Here is a 22,064-nt window from a genome sequence, read left to right as displayed (position 1 = left end):
GGGGGAGGGAGGGGCAGAGGGTGAGAAGCAGACTCCCTGCTGAGCACGGAGCCCGCCAGGGGGCTTGATCCCACCACCCTGAGATCATGACCTGAGCCGAAATCAAGACTCGGTTGCTCAACCGACTGAGCCACCCAGGCGCCACTGATATCTTTATTACATTTTACAAAAGCCTTAGTCTGAAATGGATTGGGGGGGATGGATATAAACTGGTCTTTCACCAGAAATGGTCTGAGAAGCACTACACTAGGGGAGAGAGGAGAACTAAGATGTGAGGAGCTGGGGTCCCTGAGTGACTGTGCGGAACGGAGCTACACCTTCAACCTGGACTGCTTGGCTCAGACCTCGTGAGCAACTCATCTTCAGTCTTCTCCAAGCCACTAGCTGCACTACTGCTGGTCTCTTGATTGAAGCCAACTAGCTTCGCCCTACCTGACCCAGCAGTGCTCGTGGCTGTGCGATGGGGCAGGAGTGTCCATGCAGCGTTACTTCCACAAGCGAAATCCTGCCAGGCACCTAGACGTGCACAGAGGAGGGGAAGCGGGGCGCAAACGTAGCTGTAATTAAAACCTCTCTCCCGGCATGGCATGCTTAATTACGTGAAGAGAACAAGCTGCAGCACCCAACCCCGGCCCAGTGCGCATGAATACATATGCATATAAATGTGCAGGAAATGTCGGGAAGGGTGTCATTTTGCCAGAAGGAAATAAAGCAGAACCTCCGGGGGGGATAATCTCCAAAGTTGTTTACTACTGTTTCTTTGGTAAATCATCTCCGATCTTGAAATAAATAAAGACCGTGAACACATGAAGAAAAGAACCAAGTTTTAGAGAAAAACAAGATTCTTAGAACACATTCAATCTCAACTAAACAAACTTCAAACAAGACTTTATAAAATGCTTTAGGGAAACAATTTCTGAAAATTTTAAAAGAAATCTCTGTCACAAGGACTGCTATAGTAACTAAACACAAAGGTTTTTTGAGATTTGTCCAAACTGTTAATTACAGGTACAAAGTTCCTTCTGGAAAACATGCTACTGAAACTTTTCCTCTGAAATCCAGGTGTCATGCGCCCGCTGGTGTAAAGCAGGCAGGGACACAGCGTGGGAACACAAGGAGCCAGCTGCAGGCAGCTGAGACCACGGCTCCTGTACCAGCAAGAGGACCCTGAGAACTGGAGGGTGAGAGCGGATAACAAAATTATAAGAACAGTTGTGTCGGGAGAGAGATTTCAGAATTCTTATTGAATTTCAGAAGTTCATTCCCTGATAGTGAGAATTGGCCAAATGTATCTTCCACACCTTTCCATAGCCAGCTTGGTGCTGTGAGCCTTCTTGAAGTTCATTTTCTAGGCACCTGCCAACTTCTGCCATCTCCAACCAGGAGATCCTGCCACCACCACCGAAGTCTCTGTCCTGAAACACACAAAGGCCTGGAAGAACTTGGGTCTGGCTGGGTTTCCTGCTCTCTAACGTGCCAGGGCCTCTGGCACCTTCCCTCCTGCCCTTGGGCCCACTGGGCTCCCCTGGGCCCTCCACCTTTCCCAGGGTCTAGGCTCCTGGGCCCCCAGCCGAGCTCCCAGGCCCCTCACCCCCGCCGTGTCCCCCCCATCTGTAGAGGGGGCCCCCAAGGCCCAGCTGGGGGGGGTGGGTGTAGGCAGAAGAGGGGCCCCACCTGGCAGGTGAGGGTCAGCCTCCTGCCCCCTGGGCGTGCCCCCCCACCTGGACGTGCTGCAGGATCCTCCAGGCACACCAGTCCCCCAGCTCCGCGTAGTTGCCTGCCAGCTCCTCGTCCACCTCCCCGAGCTGGTCCACCAGGTTGAGCAGCATCATGGGCACCGCCATGGACTCGGAGGCCGGCGCCCCGGGGAGACGGGGCCGGCCCAGCCCCAACGGGTCCTCCCGCACCCAGTACACGATCTGATCCATCATCTCCACCGCTTCCTTCTGGGTGGGGAGAAGGGAGGCGAGGGGAGGCCCAGGCCGAGGCCGCAGCCCGTGCGGTCTGGTCCCTCAGGTCCTGACCTGGGGTGGCAGAGCCTCGTGCTCCCACCCACTCACAGGACACCCTCACCAGGGGCCTCCTCCGGGCCTGGGCCGCGGCTGGGTGCTGCGGCCCGGGGTGGATCTGCCCCACCCTGCCTCGGGGGGCTCCCGGTTTGTGGGTGCGGGCCACTCCCAGGCGGTGAGGTCGGGTCTGAAAGCACAACGGGCTGCAGGGAGGAGGGAGAGCTCCCTTCCAGCCAGGGCCGGCTGTGGAGGTTGAGCTGTAAAATGAACAGGACCTGCAGACAGGGGAGGGGTTAATTTGCTAATATTGAGCTTGTGTGTTTAGCTTTGTCATTTTTCTAACTGAAGTGTAACCTGCATCCTGAAATGTACAAGTCCTAGGAGCCCCCCTTGGTGAGAGCAGGTCCCACTTGTAACATTCTGACCACGTGTCTGTCCTTGAGGGTGAGGATTGTTTCAGTTGCTTTTGGAGCTTGGTATACAGCAGGTGGTCAATAAATGCTTGTTGAATGAAGGTCAGAAAAGGGGTGAGGTAACACAAGGATTTTCTGGCCTGTTTTGCCTGAAAAGAAAAATTGGGGACCATGTTTTTTTTTTATTATACATTTTACAAATCTTTTTTTTTTTTTTAAGATTTTATGTATTTATTTGACAGAGAGAGAGACAGCCAGCAAGAGAGGGAACACAAGCAGGGGGAGCGGGAGAGGAAGAAGCAGGCTTCCCAGCGGAGGAGCCCAATGCGGGGCTCGATCCCAGAACGCTGGGATCATGCCCTGAGCCGAAGGCAGACACTTAACGACTGAGCCACCCAGGCGCCCCTATAGTTTACACATCTTTTAATCAAAGCAATAATAATATGTGCTCTGTGGAAAGAAATTCAAACAGTTCACTGATACATAAATCAAACTAATAAAGTGTATAAATCCAAGAGAAGTCCGGGTACCCTCACCTCTGAATATCTGTGTCCCCCCAATTCATACGCTAAAATCCTAACCGCTGATGTGATGGCATCAGGACGTGGGGCCTTTAGGAGGTGATTAGGTCAAGAGGGCAGAGCCCCCAGGGATGGGATTAGCACCCTTCCGTCATGTGAGGACACAGCAAAAATAGCCATCATCTATGAATCAGGAGGCGGGTCCTCACTGGACACTGGCTTGGCCAGCATCTTGGTCTTGGATTTCCCAGCCTCCGAAACTGTGAGGAATAACTGTCTGCTGTTTATAAACCACCTTTATGGTAGTTTTGTTATAGCAGCCTGAACAGACTAAGACAATGCCAGTGGCCCCTCCCAGGTGGGATGTGAGCTGGATAGAAAGGGGCTAGGGCAGAGAGGGCTGTGGGCGGGAGCTTGGGCTAGGGCAATGAGGGAAGCCCAGACGCTGGCCCATGAGGTGGGGGGCTGGGGACTGTGATCTTCCAGGTAAGCAAAAGACTTCTTGGGGATCTCAGAGGAGGGTGTGTTGGGCTCCAGAAGGCAGGGGCACTAAGAGAGGGGCAGAAAGGAACATTTTCAAACCCCTACTAGAAGCCCACAGGGCCCCTGGAGAGAAGCCCTAGGCTGTCCCCTACCCTCTGGGCCCAGTATTAGATGTCTGAAAACACCTGTGGCGTTGACTTTTGCACAGCTGAAGCTTGCATGAACAGAGCTTGCACATGTTTTAAGGAAAAATAGGTGGAATTCTCAGTGGCAAGCACATCACGAAACCAGCAGAGCAAATGAATGGTTCTTTCCAAATACCTGGCTTGTGAGCAGAGATGGCTGGGCTGGCAGTTGGGGGGGGGGCAGCAGCATCACACCACCTGCTTAGAAGCTGCATTTGGGGTAGAAAAATAATTGACAGATGGATGACAATGGGACCCTGGAGGAAAGATGACACAGGCCTTTCCAAAACCCTGTTCCTTGCTGTTGTAGCACATCGTAGCCTATGAGGTCCCAACCCAAGCACTCCTGGGGCCCCCTGTGCTCGTCCTTCTGCGACTGGGCAGCTGACCTCACAGCTGAGCCTTGTTTGTGTTTTGGAAGGTCAGGAAGCCAGGGGCCTGTCCTCACTACCTGCCTTTTTGGGGAAATGATCATTAGAAAGAGGGCCAGCCACTGGCCAAGAGGACTGACCTCCCCACTCCCACCCTCACCTAGCCCAGAGAGGCTGGCTGATCCTCAAGTTCCAGAAGCCACTTCTGTCACTCTATTCCTGGTCCCCAGGGGAAAAGCTCAGTATCCAGCCTGGTGTTCTGCTCCCACCTGGAATTCAGACTGGGGGGGGAGCCCTAGCCAGAATGGGAGAAGGTACCTGGTTGAATGACCAGCCTCTTCTGCCAAGGGGCAGCTCAAATTTCCAGGGAAGCCAGCCCTCTCTCATTAGGGCACCTCCTGTCCCCTCCAGGCATCTAGTAAGGGGGGGGCGCCACAAGATAACACCTGGACCCCAGGAGGGGGCGAGAACTTCAGAGCATGGAGAGAGGAACAAGGGAAGAGCTGTTAACCTACACTTTGACAAAATCAGTCAAGGAACACCAATGCCATTGAACATATATTTATTGACATCTACTTGATGCAAGGCACTGTGCTCGATCTGGTGGGGGTCAGATATGAAGGGTCACCCCTGTCTTATAAGAGCTCACAATCTAACGGGTGGGGGGCAGGTAGGGAGGGCGAAGCTCTAGTGCAAGGCTGATTATATTAAGTGCCGTAAAACAGACAAATTCAGGAGATCAGGGAGGAATGAGAAGAGCGCCAACAACTGAAACATGGACCGGGGCAGACACAGCTACTGTTCTTAGATATGCAAAGAACACTGAAGGCCAAGTTAAAAGAGACCATTTCTAGTTTTGAAGGTAAACGCCTAAACTGATACAATGAGAAGTATACAGTATAAGTATACTAGTAACAGAGAACTTCTCAATTCCCCAATCTGACAGGTTCTCTGGAAGTGGCGAGATGCTTCCAAACTAAACAACAGGGTGGGTGTTGACTTAAACTCATTTCATGGGACAAACAGGGGATCCGTACAGGAACAGTACCTGCACAGAAAGGCATTGGTCAAACTCACTGAGACTAAAAGGCGTAGATTTTTACCCATCTGAGTGAACAGAATACAGTACCACATTTAAACGGGTGTTTACGACAGTCAGGTGGGACTTGGGCCAGGAACTCGAACCAGGTAGAACATGAGGAAAACCAGGCGCGTGATTCTTCTCAGGAAGCAGCCAAGTGGTAAAAGGCAATGCACTCTTGACAGATTGCAGAAAGCAGAGACCCACTCAAGCTGGCTCAGGTCAAGGGACACTACAGTGGGGACACGAATGAACTGATGGGGGCAGTTGCCAGAAATCCAAGAACATAATGAGGACAGGATTCCCTCGGGGTGCTTAGCAGGAGCCCAGAGATCTTCAAGCTGGCGCCACTCGTGGGGTCAACTCCTCTAAATACTGTGTGGCTCCCTCTTTCTTCCAACACCAACTAGAAACTTCTCTCTGATAACCGGTTGCTGCCCTTGAATCAAGTGTTCAGTTCTGGTTTAATTAATGTGGCCAAAAAGGGGGTGAGGGTCCCAGGGCACACGACAAGGCTGAAGCCCTGGGCATGTGGGATGCCAGCACTGTGACTGGATGGGGTTCACTGTGGAAATGCAGACGTGGGTATGACACAACTCATCAACACAGTTCATCTTAATAAGCAGCAAAAATGGTAAACAACAACTTTCATTTAAAAATTTCAGCAAGTATTCAAAACTTTCATAAAAGCAATGGAAGGTTTCTTTCAGAATATAAGAAAAGGATCTATTTCTAACGAGAGTCGGCATTCTAAGTAACCGAACTGCTCTTCGTTTCCCTTGCAAAAGGAATGTGTGTGATTAGAAAGAAAAAACGAAATGAGGTAGATACACAAATGCATAGACGCGCACACACAACAGGAAGCTTGATCACATTTTGCATCTGACATAGCAGTATTACCTACGGAATCCAAGGAAATCCACCCCCAAGTTACTAGAGGCAAAAACTGAACTTGGCGCAACTACAGGACACATGTTAAAGCCACAGACGGCTTGCGCTGGAGAGAGCACAGACGTCACCCGCAAACGCAGTGACAGAAAAGATGCGGTCTTTAGTGTTAACTCTAGAAGAGGGTTTGTTTCAGAGAAAATGCTAGAACTGAGAATGGATAAAGTCAAGGAGGGCATGACAGGATGCCAGGACGCCACATCCCGGCGGGGGGAGAAATGGAGCAGTGGTGACAATGCTAAGTTCTGAGTTAATACTGTGTCTGGATCCTTCAGAAAAGCTGACAAATGACTAGTGAACAAGCAAGAAATGGCAGAGTACTTCCAGTGAAGGTTGCCAGACTTGCCCCCTGTGAATGTCAAATTCTTTACCAAGTGACAGTTGTGTCGAACATGTCCTGACAGCTTGAAAAGAGCAAACTGATGCAGAAGGAAGCAGTGATTTCAGACGCAGTTTCACAACTACTGCAAGAACCGAAGCCACAGAGCAAAAGGAGCAGCTATGTAACAAGTGCTGTCGGCTTCTCTCCAGCCTGAGGGGCAGGGCGGAGATGCCACAAAGAGCCGCTGTTGTGGCCTGGGGCCATTCCAGAGTACCTTCTGGCTAAGGTCACAGGGGTCACCAGGGGACCCTGCTTCCCAGGATGGGGGCTGAGAAGTGCCTCCAGGTGTGCCTGCTGGGAAGCTCTGCCTCAGTCTCGGTAGGCCCATCAGGAAGGGCACACCTCCTCTCCGGGCCCGCCAGCGGCCCCCAGGCACAGCTGATGGGAAGTCACACCACAGCCCCCGTGTGGCTGGCTTCCACCTGCGGGCTCTGCAGATCACCGGAGGCCACTTTCCGGCCAGCCCTTGCTGCTGTTCCTCTTGGGGGAGGCTGTTGGTGGTAACAGCCTAGCCCCAGGATGACCAGCTTCTATTTCTATGCCACATGGGCCATCAGAAGGGCACCGTTGCCCTCCAAACCCTTGTTTTATTGCCCCTCCTGGGCATGGCCGCTGAAAGTCACGACCCGGGCCTGTGGTGGCCGGGCTTCTATCACCGTGATGCGCAGGGCATCAGAGGGGCACGGTTCCTCTCCGAGCCTTTGCTCTGTTGCTCCTCTTAGGTGTAGCTGCAGGAGTAACATCAGAACGCGTGGGTGAATTTCCCCCTAGTTGCCCAAAACAAAAGCCACCAAACCGGTCTCTTTCTAGTTCCAGAGTCACTCACTAGGAGGAGGATGCAATCCACACGACAGCATCAGTCAGGTGAGTCTCCTTGTGTTCGACGAGATGTGTCTTGGGTGGATCTGCTGCTCAGGCACCGAATCCATGCCGGGCACGGCCAAAGCTCCCAGGAGCTTGAAGGCCAGCCAGCTGCAGCCAAGACCACGTTTGGACCACCCCATTGATCTAGTTGAGGCCCAGCCCTGCTGCTGACAGGTAGGGCTATACTGAGAAACAGTCAGAATGTTCTGGCCAATCCGAGATGGAAGTTTCTCTTGCGTGTCTGCGTGGCCAGGTTGGATAGTCAAGTACTGCCCACAGACATGCACAGAGTCTGCATCTTGGATGAGGAGAGAGCCTGCTTCTTGGGCCCATTCCCATCCAGCCTGCCCACCCGGTGCAGCCACCTTCTGGTGGGGCAGGGCTTTCAACTTTTCATTTGTAGTTAAAATTCTGGAAGAGAACATCATCGTATCTAAGTACTGAAGTAGTGAAAGTTACGGCTTAACGGACAACGGTGAGTGCTCGGATATGTAAAACTGAAAACTTGCCCGACAAAAATGTAATAAAACTGCTACAAAGAGCAAAGCAATAAAATTGGAAAAGAGATCATCACAATCGATATAGAAAGAACCACTGTATAAAGTCAATATATCCAAAGGTAACTTGACAACCGGTCAAAGGAGATGAACGTACGATTGCGTGCAAGAAAACAGGAACACGATTTAAGTCATTGCACATTGCACGAAAGAAAGAAGATGAGACTAGGAGGCAGGAGGCCTGGGTCCATCCCCAGTTCTTGTCCTAATGAGTCATAGAATGACAGCAATAATTACGGTGATGACAGCAGATGACCTTCACTGAGTGTGCACCTTCGGGCCAGGCGTGGCGTCGCAGTTCTCACAATAACCTTAGGAGGTAGTCCTGTGATCACCCCTGTTTTACGGAGCCCAAGACGGAGGGTTGGCTCCATAGGAGGAGAGGCTATTGCTCCCGAAAAAGAGGCATCACGTCATACTTGAGTTCTTGAGCTTGAACAAAATAGTGCTGCTTGAGGACAAGACCTAGTAATTGAAACAGACCCCAACTGATGCTAGCTTTGGATGCACATGGAAGTCACCAGAACAAACTAGTTTAAGAAAAATGGATGCGAAAGCAATTTAACCCAGATTCAGTTCTTATTTCTGGGAGTATGACCTCACAATGAGAAGTTACAGATGCTTCAAAAAAGTCTTTTAAAATCATTTTAAAAAGCCAAACCCATTAAGTGGTTATGTTGCAGAGCTACAGGACCAATTAAAAAAACAAAACAAAACACGTACTTATGGCTTGGGAGGAAACTTCTAGTGGGAGCCTTGTGCAGGGATTGTCACAGTGCTACATGGCACACAGCTTAGATGAACAGAAGCCACTGGATGTGCTTTGAAACTGTCAGATGACTCAAAAGGGGCTACGAGGTTGGTGACGATGGTGAGGTTAGAGATGCATGTGAGGATTTAGAATAAAATGATCTTGTGGAGCGGCGTGAGGGAAAACAGGAGTATTCTCCAAATTAATATATTATTCTATATAATATGTGATTTACAGTATGTACGTATAACTGAATTAATAAATTAAATATTAGAAGACATTCGAGTATTCTATTTACATCCCTAAAAATTTATAAATTCAAGTAGGCCAAACAACTTTGGGGTTCTATCTTGTCTTCAGGAAAGCTGGGGTCACATTATATTGAGGCCATCATTGACTAGCTCTGTGTCTGGTTCCCGGAGGGAGCAGCTTGGAGAAGAGGGCCCACAAGCCCCCCTCCGCTCCCACATGCAGGTTTCTCTTCTCTCTTTCTCAGTTTCAAGGCCCATGGATTTAAATACCTTGAAAGTACTTTACGCCAGTCACACTAGTCCAAATAAATTAGAATGTCATAGAAGCTACTCTCCATAGGCAAAATGGGAAACACGTACACTTATAAATTGCTGGTGACGGTATAAATTGGATTCGACCTTTCCGACGAGAAAAAATAGAAGCGCTACAAAACTGTTCATCTCCTTTGACTCTGCCCTACCCCTCTAGGGACTCGTCCACGCGGGCAGCCGCCGCCCGCCGAGGGGCTACGGGCCTCGGGGCCTCCTCTAATCGTGGTGGCTCGGCTGATGCTTCTGCAGCGCCGACCGCCTCTTGAACACGCGGCCACACTCGCCGCACTCGCAGCGTCTCGCTCCACTGTGGGTCCTCCGATGGCGACTCAGGCCGGAGCTCCTCCGGAAGGCCTTCCCGCATTTGTCGCACTCGTAGGGCTTCAGTCCGCTGTGGATGCGCCGGTGTTTGATCAGGTCGGAGGGCCCCCGGAAGGCCTTGCCGCAGTCGCCGCAGCCGTAGGGCCGCTCCCCGGTGTGGATGCGCTGGTGCTCCAGGAGGCTGGAGCTCTGGCGAAAGGCCTTGCCGCACTGGCCGCACTCGTACGGCTTCTCGCCCGTGTGGATGCGGCGATGCTTGGTGAGCTCCGAGCTCCTCCGGAAGAGCTTGCCGCAGTGGGGACACCCGTACGGCTTGGCCCCACTGTGGATGCGCTGGTGTTCGGCCAGGCCGTTGACGCCGCGGAAGGACTTGCCGCAGTCGTCACAGTCGAAGGGCAGGTGGCCGGTGTGCACCCGCTGGTGCTTGAGAAGCTCCTGGCGGTCCAAGAACTCCCGGCTACACACCTTACAGGCAAACGGCTTTTCGGAAATGTGGAGCTTCTGATGGCGAAAGAGGTGGGTGCTCACCTTGAAGGACCGCCCGCATTCCTCACAGTCAAAGGGCTTCTCTCTGCTGTGGACACGCAGATGCTGACTGAGGCCTGCGTTCTTCTTAAACCTTTTCCCACATTCCTCACACTCGAAAGGCTTCGCCTCCCTCTCCATTTGCTCCCTTTTCTCCATGGCATCTTCCAGGGCTCGGCTGGGGCCGGGCTGGGGCTCTGCAGCCATGTGGCTCTTTCGGTGCTCATTGAACTCAGAGACCCCCCTGAAGACCTTCCCACAATCACCACACTCCCAGCCCTTCTCCTCACTGTGAATTCTCTGGTGCTGCACAAGGAGGACCTTAAGCCGAAAGGCATCCCCACACTCTTTACATGCAAAGTGATGTTCTATAGGCAGGTTTTGAAGGCTCCCTCCCCTCCCCTCGGAGTCCCTGTTCTGTTTGACCTCGGGACTGGGCTCACCGGCCCGTGGGGAGCTGGTGGATGCCATCTCCTGTGGCTGGGCGTCTTCACCCATCGTCTGCTGTTCAGTCACCAAGATGCGTTTGGAGATGAGAACCACAAAACACTGCTACCCTGCAGAGGAGGAAGCAAGGACGTTACTTTCCTTTGTCAAGAATCGCACTCCTCCTGAGACAGCTGCTGAACACAGGGCCCAGAGATGGCGGAGGCAGGATGGCTGGTGCCCACCCAACCAGAAGCAGGGACTACAGACGAAAGGGGCAGACAGCCCTCATTGCCGCACACTCCCTACCACCTGCTATGGCGGAGTAGCAGCCACTCCCTCGCCCCAAAGGCTCAGCTGGACTTCCCCCACAATTTTTTGATTTGTCGGGTTTTTCACTCACCAGAATGCTTCGCTCAATCTGCATTAAGGGATGGGGCAGATACCAGCAGCACGTGTCCTCACACCAGGTAGGATTCAAAACAGGAACTCCTCCTTGTGGAAAAGGAAAAGGGTTTTGCTGGCAGCCAGAGATGCCATCAGAACAGAGCCAGAGTGGGGCAGGGTCTTCAAAGATGAAACCCTTTTAGTCCACAAACGAGAGCTTGGTTGTGCCCTCAGGCAAGTCATTCATCCATTCCAAATGCCCTCCCCAAGGGCTGGCTCCCTCCAGGGAATACAGGAGGCAGACCCCGGGCCCACCCAGATGGAATGCCAGGTGGACATCCTGAAGAGATGATCTTCCCTCTCTCCCTACTCACATTCCTTAGCATCTGCACACTGACCTTCGTACTGTCCTGAAACTCCCAAACCTGACCCTCAGCAGCCTCCTGTCTGAGGACCCCTCCCCACCTCACATGTGCAGCCCCTGATGGGGCAAGAGGACCCTGCTGTGTCAACCTCTCTCTCAACGATAAGCTATAATAAAATGGCCATGTAATTTTTGTGTACTTTGTGATTTTTTAAAAAAAGTTTTCTAAATGATAGTGGCCGGTTTGTTCTAATTTCTTTCCTAATGAAACACTGATGGGGCTTCTTTCCATGCCACTAGGACTTGGAAGGGAGCCCTGCTACTTTGAAATGTTGACCAAAAAAAAGAAACGTTGAGGGTAACAGATCCTTTGTGTTTTCTTACAGCCGATCCCCAGGGTGGGGGCATAAGCCCCCAGAAGGCAAGCTTGTGTAGGGCTACTCAAGGTGGTCCTCTTCCCACGCCCAGTTGTGTAGGACCATGCAGCTGTGCAGAAGCTGGTGGAAGGGCTAGGGGCATCCTTACCCACAGAGGACACATTCATGTAATATGCCAATGTCCTCTGCTCGGTGTCCAGTCTCGACCACTCCTTTTGTAAGGTGCTGTATCACGTCGTCAAATGTCACTGAATCCTGAAAGAATTCCCAGGGATAAGTAGTCCATCTATCCATTCTAGAATGAGGTGGGGGCAGCACTAGTAATAGCGGGGATAAGAGGCGAGGGTCTGGAATGGGTGTGCATCGCTAGCGTGGAGATCTAAGCACAAGCCCCAAGAGGTCCTGGAAACAAAATCTGACCAAGCATCAGAAGACCTGGGCCATGGCCCTGGTCTCACACTGTCTTCTCAAGGGACCTCAGTTCAATCACTTTCCTGGATTGAAATGCAGCTCCCCCACCAGCATCATGGGAATTACAACCCCAGCAGGCATCCATTTCTTGGTAGACTCAGGAAGAAAGCAGAGGGAGGATAGGCATTAGCTGCAATTCAGGTCCTGTAGTGTGTCATGCTGGGAAAAGAGGTAGAGACCACGGCCAGAATCATGGAGCAGAGACAGATTCTTAAGCCAGGCAGAGGGAAGCACAGCTCACCTGGGCCTCAGGTATCTCAAGAGGGCCAGCCAGGACCTGGTCCATCCTGGGGGAGGGCAAGACCCTGGGGGGGGCAGGCAGAGCTAAGGAAAGTGAAAAGAGCCATGAGTGACACCAGCCTTGCCTTTGGGTCCCCTAGGGACAAGACTAGTGATTTCCTTTTCCCTGGTTTTAAATCTTATTCAGCCTTCTCTTGCACAGCAGCTGAGTGACAAGCCAGAGCATGGGTGTGCCTAAGAAAATATACCCAAACACTGGGGGAAATAGACTGGCAAAGAATTAATACGGGCAGGCCAGAGGGAACCCAGACAAGACAAATGAACGTTGGGCCAGGAATAGCCCAGATAATATAGACACAGATTGAGAGTCAATGGTAGCGAGACTGGCTCTCTGAGACAGGGCAGCCACAGGCCTCCTAGCAGCCAGCCTCAGAGTTCAATACTCACACTGCATAGGAAGGAAGTGTCCCCAAAAGAATAGCAGAAGAAATAACTTAAGTGAGAAGTGAGGGATCGTTCCAACTTTGTAAGGGCAACAAAAAATATCAGGCCACTGGAGCAAAGAGAGGCAACAAAAGAGCGGGATCCAGATCGTGTTGGCCAGAAGCAACTCAATTAACCAGGTGACAGTGAGACAGACGCAGATAAGAACATTTCTGTGAACTGTTTGACAAAAAAGAAAAGTTGAACAAAACAACTAGAAAAAGAAGCCTCAAAGAAAAGATCTTCAAACACCAAGTTGCTAAATAAAAGATCTGAATAATATGTACAATTTACCTTTTACTTCCAGATTGCAAAACATGTGAAATGTTGTAATTATATTACCATAAGTGTGTGTGCATCAGAGGCCTCCCGTTTCAGCGAATTCAAAGAAACAGGAACAGTTTCTGTTCTGATGTCAGGTCAATTCAATTCAATTCATAACTAAATGAAACGGAGGCATGTTTACACTAGCTCACGGAAAGACTTTTACATAAAATCAGATATTATACCGAGAGGGGCAGACAGACACTTCCACTTCTGGCCATGATATGGTGACAAAGAACAAACACTGTCCTGCCATAAACAAGTATAAAACTGGACAAAATAGATGTGAAACAAGTTTTCAGATACTGGGCAGCAGGAAGTGAAGGATCATCATCCTGAGAGAAGAGAAACAACTGAGATGAGCCTTATCATTGTCGTGGTTCTGCCCGGAGGCGGTTTCCAGATTGAGAGTGCAGAGAAAGGGGACTCAGATAGAGTTTGCTGGCTTCATCAAGACACAGAGTAGCATTCAGGGCAGTTGATGCAGCTAGAAGTTGCAGAGTTCCAGAAAGGAGGGAGCTTCACAGAAAAAAAGAGCTCCAAAAAATCAGCATGAGGTTCCCCTTGAGCCTTTTCTGACTCCCAAGCCATGCGTACATAATAAAACTCCAAAGACTAAGAAAGAAATGGCCAGGAAGCTTTAAGCTGAACAATTCCTGGGACACACACAGCTAGGGAGATGTTCTGGGTCCAACCAACCAGGGTAGAGAGTCCTCAGTGATCACTGGGGCATTTAGTAGAGAATCAGAGGGGCCATGCCTTAGTAGTAGGACTCACCAACTCCTGGAGCCACAGCTACCCTGAACCTGCTCTAGAAAAGCTTAAAAATAGGCCTCAATGTGATGAAGCTGTTCCACAAATAACTACCTCCCCAAAGGAAGTCCAACCCTTTTCAAAGTGAAATAACAAAATCTAGACACTCAACAGTATAATCTCTATGATGTCCAATATCTATGATAAAATTACTGAAATGCCAAGAAGCAGGAAAATGTGACCCATGGCAAGGAAAATCAGGTCAACAGAAATACTCAGAAATGGTTACTGGTAGAACTTACAGACAAGGATAACAGCTAGTTTAACTATGTATTAGTACTGAAAGAAAAACAGAAACATAACGAAAAAAATGGACAATATAAACAAGATCCAAATGGGGCTTCTGGAGGTGAAAACTACAACAGTTAAAATGAAAATGTCACTGGATGTGATTAATAGCAGATTAGACACTGACCCCTGTCCCCCCAGAAAGATTAGAAAACTTGAGGATATAGCAATAGAAACTAACCCAAATGAAGCTCAAAATGAAAAAAAAAAGATATTTAAAAAACAGTCTCAGTGACTTGTATATAACAGAAAATCATCTAACACACATGTCACTGGAATCTGAAAAGATGAAAAGGGGGAGAGGATAAAAATACAGTTGAAGAAATAATGGTTGAATTTTTCCCCCCAAATCTGGAGAAAACTAGATCCAAGAAGCCCAGTCAACCCCTACCAAGACTAAACAAACAAACAACAAAACCGAAAAACCACATATGTACACCAAAACATGCCATAATAAAATTGCTAAAAACTAGTGACAAAGAGAAAATCTTAGAGCAGCTGCGTGCGGTGGGGGGGGGGGGCAAAGATAAGCGTAACTGCGGGCTTCTTATCACAAAATGTGCAAGCTGAGGCGCAAAGATAAGAGCAACTGCAGACTTCTTATCAGAAATGTGCAGGCCAGCAAACAATTGAATGACATTTTTAAAGTGCTAAAGGAAAAAAACCCTGTCAACCTAGAATTCTATATTCAGGGAAAATACTCTCCAAAAATGAAGGCAAAATAAAAACTTTTTCAGACAAAAAGCTGAGAGAATTTGTCACCAGCAGACCTGTACTATGAGACATATTAAAGAAAGTTCTTCAGGTGAAGGAAATGATACCAGATGGAAACCTGGATTGACACACAAAGGAATGAAGAACACCAGAATGTAAAAACACTTTTACCTCCTTTATTTTTAAATCTTTAAAAAATAACTGACCATTTAAAGCAAAAATAATAATAAGGTACTGTGGGGTTTATAACATACATATAAGTAAAACATATGATTGTGTGTTTTAGGAAGCCCTCTGAGACTCTGATGCATGCTAATAAGACAGGAGTGGAGATAAAATAAAATTCTAAAAAATAATACAAAAGAATGAAGAAACAAAAGAAAAAGAACAGAGAGGATAAATAGAAACAAATAGCAAGATGGCAAACTTAAATCCAACCACATGGATAACTAAGTTAAATGTAAATGGACTAAACACTCCAATTGAAAGGTAGAGATTATTTGACTATATTAAAAAACGATACTCAACTCTATGCCGTGTGTAAGAAATTTTAAATATAAAGACTTTAAATGTAAAGACATAGATAATTGAAAAGTAAAAGGATGGAGAACAATATACTATAGGTCTAAATAATCCCACTGTCAAAAATGAAAGAAGGAGGGGGTGAATGATCAATGTGGAAGAGTCCTAGAACTCAGAGCAGGGAAAAAAAAAAAACTGGAGAGCTTAAATATAAAATCAACAAGTGGTAGAAAACAAGAAAAAAAAAGAAAAAAGAAATAAAAATGAAAAAAAATCAACAGGTGGCTAACACGGATGACACACAGACTACAAAAATGCAACTCTTCGTAGAAGATGGAGACAGACAGTAACTGTTTACTAAAAAATCCAAAGACAGTAGGGGAAGGGAAGAGAACAGCTAAGTATATATTTGCATTTCAGGAGAAAAAAAGGAATAAATGGAGTGACTTGTAGCTAAAATAAGCACACCTATACTGTAATGTGCATTGCACTTGGGTAGAGTCTAGATTTAGAAAGGTCTTCTGCTTTCTGTTTCTGTAACATGTGAATTTTTAGTAACCAAGCTGCATTTCTTTGGTAATCAGAAAAGAATAACAATTTAAAAAGATTTGGGTAGACTTTAGATAAGAAAGATTCTCACATGCGAGGGGGCAGGGCTGAGGCCAAGGAGACAATGGGGGAACGGCCCTCGAAGCTGAGCAACATCCTGAGGTATCCACATGGCCAAGGCAGACACAGGGGAGAGGGGCTGATGGAATGTACGGGAAGTCCCAGAAAGCTTAGAGATAGGACCATGGGGCTGGGACTTCCTGGGCTCGTCTTCCCAGACTCTCAGTGCCTTAGATGGGTGTGAGCAGAAGACCTCCCTTAGTCTCAACATCCACAGAAGCCCCATTCCCATCTTTAACCCACTGCCCAGCACAGGTGCTTCCCCGGTGTGTGCGTGAAGCCCCAGGTACCCTGCAGCTAAGCCCTCTGTGTCCCACTGTCATCTGGGTAGGGCCCCTTCTGAGCAGTTGGGATTCTTCCTGGTATACACTTGATGCCTTGTTTGACTTTGGCTTCCAATACAAAACAAACTGGTCATAGATTACTTACACAATTCATTAAGAAAACTCACTTCCATTGACATTGAGGTTTTGCTGCAAGTGGAACGGACAGAACATCTCACATTTACCTTCTGAAAAAGGTGGCCTGTTACAAATTTGTCTCACTGTCCTCAAGCCAGAGGCCTAAGGCCTTAACCCCTTACAAAGACCCCGGCCCAGCCCACCTGGCCCAAATCCTGCACCCTGCATCTCAGTCATTCCTTCCAGACACCTTGGCATTCATTCTGCCCTAAATATGCCAAGGTGATGCCCCACAGGGCTCTGAACATGCCACAGGTAGTCCCTTCTAAGCATTTAGGCTTTATTCAAGTGACGTCCTCAAAGTGTCTTCACTCTTGAGCCCAATCACCATTTACTCATAACACTTTTCACTACCTAAAAATCACCCTCTGAAATGAAATTGTCTGTCTTTACCTCATTCCCCAGGAGAAATGCCACCTACCACAGTATAGAGACATTCTCTTTCTTGGTCACCCCTGAATCCCCAGCATCTGCAGGAGCCCTGGCACTGAGTGGACATGGGATAAACTGTGGGAGGAGGGGCATGTTAAATGGAGCAAACCTCTAGTTAGAGAGTACATACTACGTGCTTGTACTGTGCTTCTCCCTTCACATAATTTAATCACCACAACCAATAGTTATCACCACCTCCATTTCACACAGAAGGAAGTCATGGATCCAAGAGGTTAAGTAACTTGCCTAAGGTCTAGCTCCCAAGATTTAAGACTTTTTGAGCCACACCAAAGAAAGGAAATATGCAGCCCTCTAACACCAGGCCATATCCAGAGAATAGGTAGTTACTGAATGTCCTCATAGCCTCATGGTATATATGGACTGAGGGGACTGGCTTTAAATCATCCTACTGATATACCATCAGAGACCCTCACTGGGCAATAGTCAAATACATCATTCTCTCTCTCTCTCTCTCTCTCTCTCTCTCTCTCTCTCTCACACACACACACACACACACACACACACACACACACACACACACACAGTTCTTCCAAGCCACCCATGTTTAATTGAGCACACCCTCCTGAAGCATTCTATTTAATCAAGCAGATCCTATCAAAGTGTTTTTACTTAATTGGAATGATTAACTGTTGAAATCCCGAAGCCACAACCCCCAAGTGAATTATTAATTATCCTTTCTTGTGTAGCAACAGGAATGGCCCTTTCTGTACCAGGCTTGCCCAGGGAACCTAACCTGAGAGAATTTCACATCACCACACACAGTAACAGCACTCATGGACGTACAGGGATCATTTAGAAAGTGCTCGTAAAAATAGGAGGGAAAAAGTGAGCCCTGCTTTCACAAAAGTAGCTAAGTTATGTATGATAAAATACGCATTAACCCCCACTGCAGCTAAAAGTAAAATTATCACCAATCCCGAAGAGCATCTGATCATTTAGAAGCCATGCTGTACACACCGCTCTACTTTGAAATGGTGGAACTAATCTGGAAAAGAAGCTGGATGCTGCGACAGAAGTGACAAATACAGATGTCCACTGCCTTCCAAAAGTGGATCTTCAAGGGTCAAGGTCAAAGCAATTCCAGGAAGAATATGAAAACCATAGTAATGCACCTGATGGATACAGTGGAGGATGCTGACCTTGACCATAGGGCACTTTCATTCACCCAAATCTTGTAAGGTGCATTCCTACACCCACCTGGGAAATGGCGGCTTGGAGAAAGATTATGGGAAAACAAAATCTCTGTCTCTTAATATAAATAATATTATCCTCCTTCTTTAAGTAGGATCTGAAGTGTAGTCTAATGACTATACACTCCCAGAGAATGAAGGTCCTATCAAAGGTTGATTGCAGATTCCACCCTGGACCAAGCGAAGTGCCACAGACACTGCAGCTTTCTGATGACCACAGGGAGATCCTCTCAATGCTCACCCATTGCCTGACAATCTACAACACGAGAGCTCGTGTGACTGCAGAAATATTCCTGATATGTGCTTTAGATGGTAATGCACATTTTAATCACCTTATTTAAATCAAATTCTTCTGTATAGACCCGGAAACGTTAAGAGAACCAAAATAACCATTCCACTTTGATATGAAAGAACAGAAATTAAGAGTTGAATTCAGTGGAGACAGAAACCAACCCATGTCAAAAAAGTAGTGAATAATTAGGTGTCTTTTGGTTGCATTTGAGCTCAGAATCCCTCTTCAGAATGTACTAGTGAAGTTTGCATCTGAGCCTAAAAGATCACTATTTCATCAATTCCAGGTTACAAACAGCCATGCAACCTCCCTAGCACAGGTACCATTCTCCCCTGGGCAGTGGGGCAGGGGAGAGGCAGCAAGGCCACCCGAACTAGATCCATCTAGCAGCTTCCAGAAACTTCTAGGGGTGCCAGAAATATCTGGACTCCCTGCAACATCTAAACAAGGGCCTGCAGCAGAATGTCCTCAGGCCCTGGAAGACAACAGGTAGCTCGTGGTGTTCAGTTCTGTTCTGGACCAGAGCAAAAATGCCCTGGAGGGTGTCTTTATAGGTCAGACAAGAGACTTCACTCTTCAGCATTTAATTCAGATGGGTGCCCGCGGCTCTCTGTCCCATGCAAATGATTACCTAGATTCCCAATTCTCCTTACTGGATATCTGTCCTCCTTTGAGTCTTGTTGCTCAGATTAAAGAATTGTCTCTGGGCAAAGACAGTTCAGTGACACTGACATATATGAAAATGTAAGCGCTTCCAGAAAGGAAAGGATATTTCCCACCATCTTGCATCCTCACCCATGGAGCCTTCTGACAGCATGACCAGCTTTAAGGCCAGCAAACATAGTCTATAAACTCCCAGACTTACCCAAAAGAGACAGGCAAGGATGGCTCATTCTGTCTCAGGCCGATTCTGAGTGCTAAGTCAGACAGGTGAGGTCCCACCTGTTGAGACTGAAATAATTCAGAGGGAGAAGCAGACTTGGGTGCACCTTCCAGGGACATGTGTCTTTGGGTCATGAGTGCTTGACTGAAGGACAGGGTGAGACGACACACACTGCCAACATCCCCAATCCACCCCAGCCAGGCAAGGCCAGGGTGCTGACCCAAGCCTCCGGGCTGGAGCTGAGGTTGGCCTTCATGTGCTCTCAACTTGTCTCACCAGGATGTGACCACGGAGGTCTTATCGGGGCCCACCCTGTACTGTGCAAATGCACTACTGCTAGAAGTGGCAGAATCCAAAAGGGCGGAGAGGGGGTGTTTCACCAGGAAAGTCTGTTTCTCTTGGGATGTTTGTGTCTGTGTGTGTCTTTTTCCGTGTGCGTGGGTGGGAGGCATCTGTCTCCATCTTCCCTAGTTTTCCTCCCTCACTTTGCCTGGGCACCTGTCCCTTTCTGTTTAGGTTTCCGTTTTCTTTCCCTTCTATAAAAAGCCAGAAGGTAGACCAGAAGGGGATTTTGTAGTGTTTGTTGTACTTAACTGAGAAAAGGTTTACGTTCCCCTTTTCCCAAGAAGATGCATGGCATCTTACTAAAAATCAAAATAAATTATAAGTATAGGTTCGTTGAGGTTACATTGGCCTGGATATGAGAGAGTCTACACAGGTATGAGGGATGCTCATTTGGGGAGCCCAGGCAGGTCAGGACCAGGGTTGGATCAGTGTGCTAGAATCCTGGCTTGGGGTTTGCTAAGAATTCAAGGGGCGGAGTAGCAAGTGTGGGTGGGCCAAGGAATCTGCATTTGCAACCAGCACGTTGGGAACTGGAATGTAGAACTGTGCCTTGTTAGTACTGGGCCTATCTAGAATCTGGAGTCTTCCTCACCACCAGCACTCAGCAGACAGGATTCAGACCTGTGAGCTTTCCTGTATGGGATTCCACTGTCTGTGCTGATTGTCAGACTTCTGGGAAGAGAATTCACACTATCTAGTGATTTTCCAAGGGGTCTCTCACCCAAAGAAGGCTGCAAATCACTGTTCAATAGGATTCTAAACATAGATCCAGGGATATTTTGGGGGAATGGACTGGACTGTGCCAGGCACTGTGCAAGCTGCTTCTACTTAAGGGCTCAATGGGGGAGGGAGGATGGGGAATGGGGTGAGGCAGCATTAGTACCCAGAGGGGGTGCTGTTCTGGCAATCTCATCTGAAATCCTTTGGTAAAGGAAAAATGTCAGGTCTGAAGTTTAAGAGAAAATATTTCACTGACCAAGGAGACTGGAGGGGGCTGGCAGCCAGTCTAGGCCAACGCTGGCTGGAGGGCGTCAGTTGGAACCGGGTGGGACCTCTGGGAAGAGGGCCAGGGTTTGGGGGGGGGTTGTTTGAAAGGGACCATGGGCTTTGGGCGGCAGGCAAGTGTCTGTTTGCGGGGGTAGGATGGAAAAACACATGTAATTAATCACCCAAATATAGACCAGAGGCAGCAAAGGAGTTAAGGGGGAGGCACAGAAGCAGGAGATGGTGGCCCCCAGAAGGGCGACAGAAAAAGCCCTGTTTAAGACCTAGAGCCTTGAGCTCATCCTCACCCAGCAAGCGCTGCCCCCTCGCGTTCCCTCACAGATCTTGGGCTCTGGGCTATCCCCGCATCCCTCCCCACCAACCTGAGGCTCAATCCCCACCCAAAAGGAAAGGAGGAACTCCATCAGCAGGAACCGTTCCCAGCTCATCCACCCAGAGCCCCAGACTTCGGCTCAGCCCCTCCCCCAGATTGGGGGAAAGCCCTTTAACCTTCCCAACGCCCCCTCTCCCTAAGCCTCCATTGCGCTTGGGGCAGGGGTCACCTCCTTCCCATAATGACCAGTTCCCAGTTCCTAGTGTCCCCCCAAAAGCAGCGTAGGCCTCGGCACATCCGCGATTCCCGCCCCTGACCGCCGCCCCCCACCCGCCGCGAGAAGGCCTTCGGGCCTCCTCGTAGCGGCCATCTGGGACTCGTCCTTCACTCTGATGGCCTCAGGGCTGAGAAGCTTCTTGAGGGCCCAGAAACGCCCCCCAAAAACGCTTGGCCTCCACCCATCGCACACTCTGCGGAACACTCATGCTAGCCCCGCGCACTCTCTCCGGTCGCCCCCTTGCGCATTCTCCCTTGGCCCAAACGATCAGCCCAATCCCGCACATCCTCCCGCTCCCTGGGCACATCCTCCCGTGGCCCTCACGCTCACCCTGGCCCCGTGGCGGCCGACGCGCAGCCCTCGGTGGAGCGGCGCTGGCGCGGCCCAGGCAGGCCCGGCGTGGCAGGAAACGCCACGGAGCCGCCAGCGCCCGCCTGAGCCCAGCAGCCCCGCGGCGCGTTTCCGGAGCCGCGGGCGCCGCCGGGGGTAGTGGGGGAGCAAGGCCCCGCCCTGGTCCCGGCCCCGCCCGGCCAGCCAGCCGCAATTGGTCTGGAGAGGGGGCGGGGCGGGAAGGGGGCGGGGCTGAGGCCCGCGGGGAGGGTCAGGCAGGACCGCGGGGGATCTGCGCGTGCGGGCCAGATGCCTAGCGGAGGGAGGAGGACTCGAATGAATGTACGAATGAATGAATGAACAAACGTAGGAACGAACGAATGAATGAATGAGCGAAAGAACCAACTAGCCCGTGAAGGAAGGAAAGAAGGAATGGAAAGAACCCCGCCCCCTCGGGCGTTCT

At 49.4% G+C, this 22,064-nt stretch overlaps 2 protein-coding genes across 6 annotated transcripts in view; both read right to left on the bottom strand.

Moving 5' to 3' along the window:
* LOC117797373 (N-acylglucosamine 2-epimerase-like) overlaps positions 1 to 2,278 on the bottom strand; it is a 15,608-nt gene extending 13,330 nt beyond the window's left edge. The window contains exons 1-2 of one of the 2 annotated variants that reach the window (XM_034648967.1): positions 1,722 to 2,278; positions 1,302 to 1,415 (exon numbers count right to left, since the gene is read on the bottom strand). In XM_034648967.1, coding sequence (XP_034504858.1) covers positions 1,302 to 1,415; positions 1,722 to 1,931 — 324 coding nt within the window. In that variant the 5' untranslated portion in view covers positions 1,932 to 2,278. Of the gene's footprint in view, positions 1 to 896; positions 1,433 to 1,721 lie in introns of those variants that run through there. The other variant, XM_034648968.1, reaches the window with a different exon arrangement.
* Positions 2,279 to 4,527: 2,249 nt separating this feature from the next.
* ZNF275 (zinc finger protein 275) lies at positions 4,528 to 21,740 on the bottom strand. Of its 4 annotated transcripts, none has more exons than XM_011217861.3 (5): positions 21,602 to 21,740; positions 12,241 to 12,323; positions 11,677 to 11,783; positions 10,804 to 10,895; positions 4,528 to 10,531 (listed from the first exon to the last, which is right to left on the bottom strand). In XM_011217861.3, exon 5 carries the CDS (start codon positions 10,470 to 10,472, stop codon positions 9,345 to 9,347), a length of 1,128 nt encoding a protein of 375 aa, XP_011216163.1. In that variant the 5' UTR covers positions 10,473 to 10,531; positions 10,804 to 10,895; positions 11,677 to 11,783; positions 12,241 to 12,323; positions 21,602 to 21,740; the 3' UTR covers positions 4,528 to 9,344. The 4 variants fall into 4 exon arrangements, with proteins under 4 accessions (XP_011216163.1, XP_034504856.1, XP_019649282.1 ...); XM_034648965.1 differs by having other exon boundaries at positions 10,804 to 10,892; XM_019793723.2 differs by lacking the exon at positions 12,241 to 12,323.
* Between the last annotated feature and the right edge of the window lie 324 nt (positions 21,741 to 22,064).

The sequence above is a fragment of the Ailuropoda melanoleuca genome, chromosome X (genome assembly GCF_002007445.2).
Source record: "Ailuropoda melanoleuca isolate Jingjing chromosome X, ASM200744v2, whole genome shotgun sequence".
Classification (NCBI taxonomy): Eukaryota; Metazoa; Chordata; class Mammalia; order Carnivora; family Ursidae; genus Ailuropoda; species Ailuropoda melanoleuca.
This window is presented reverse-complemented; position numbering and strand designations above follow the sequence as displayed.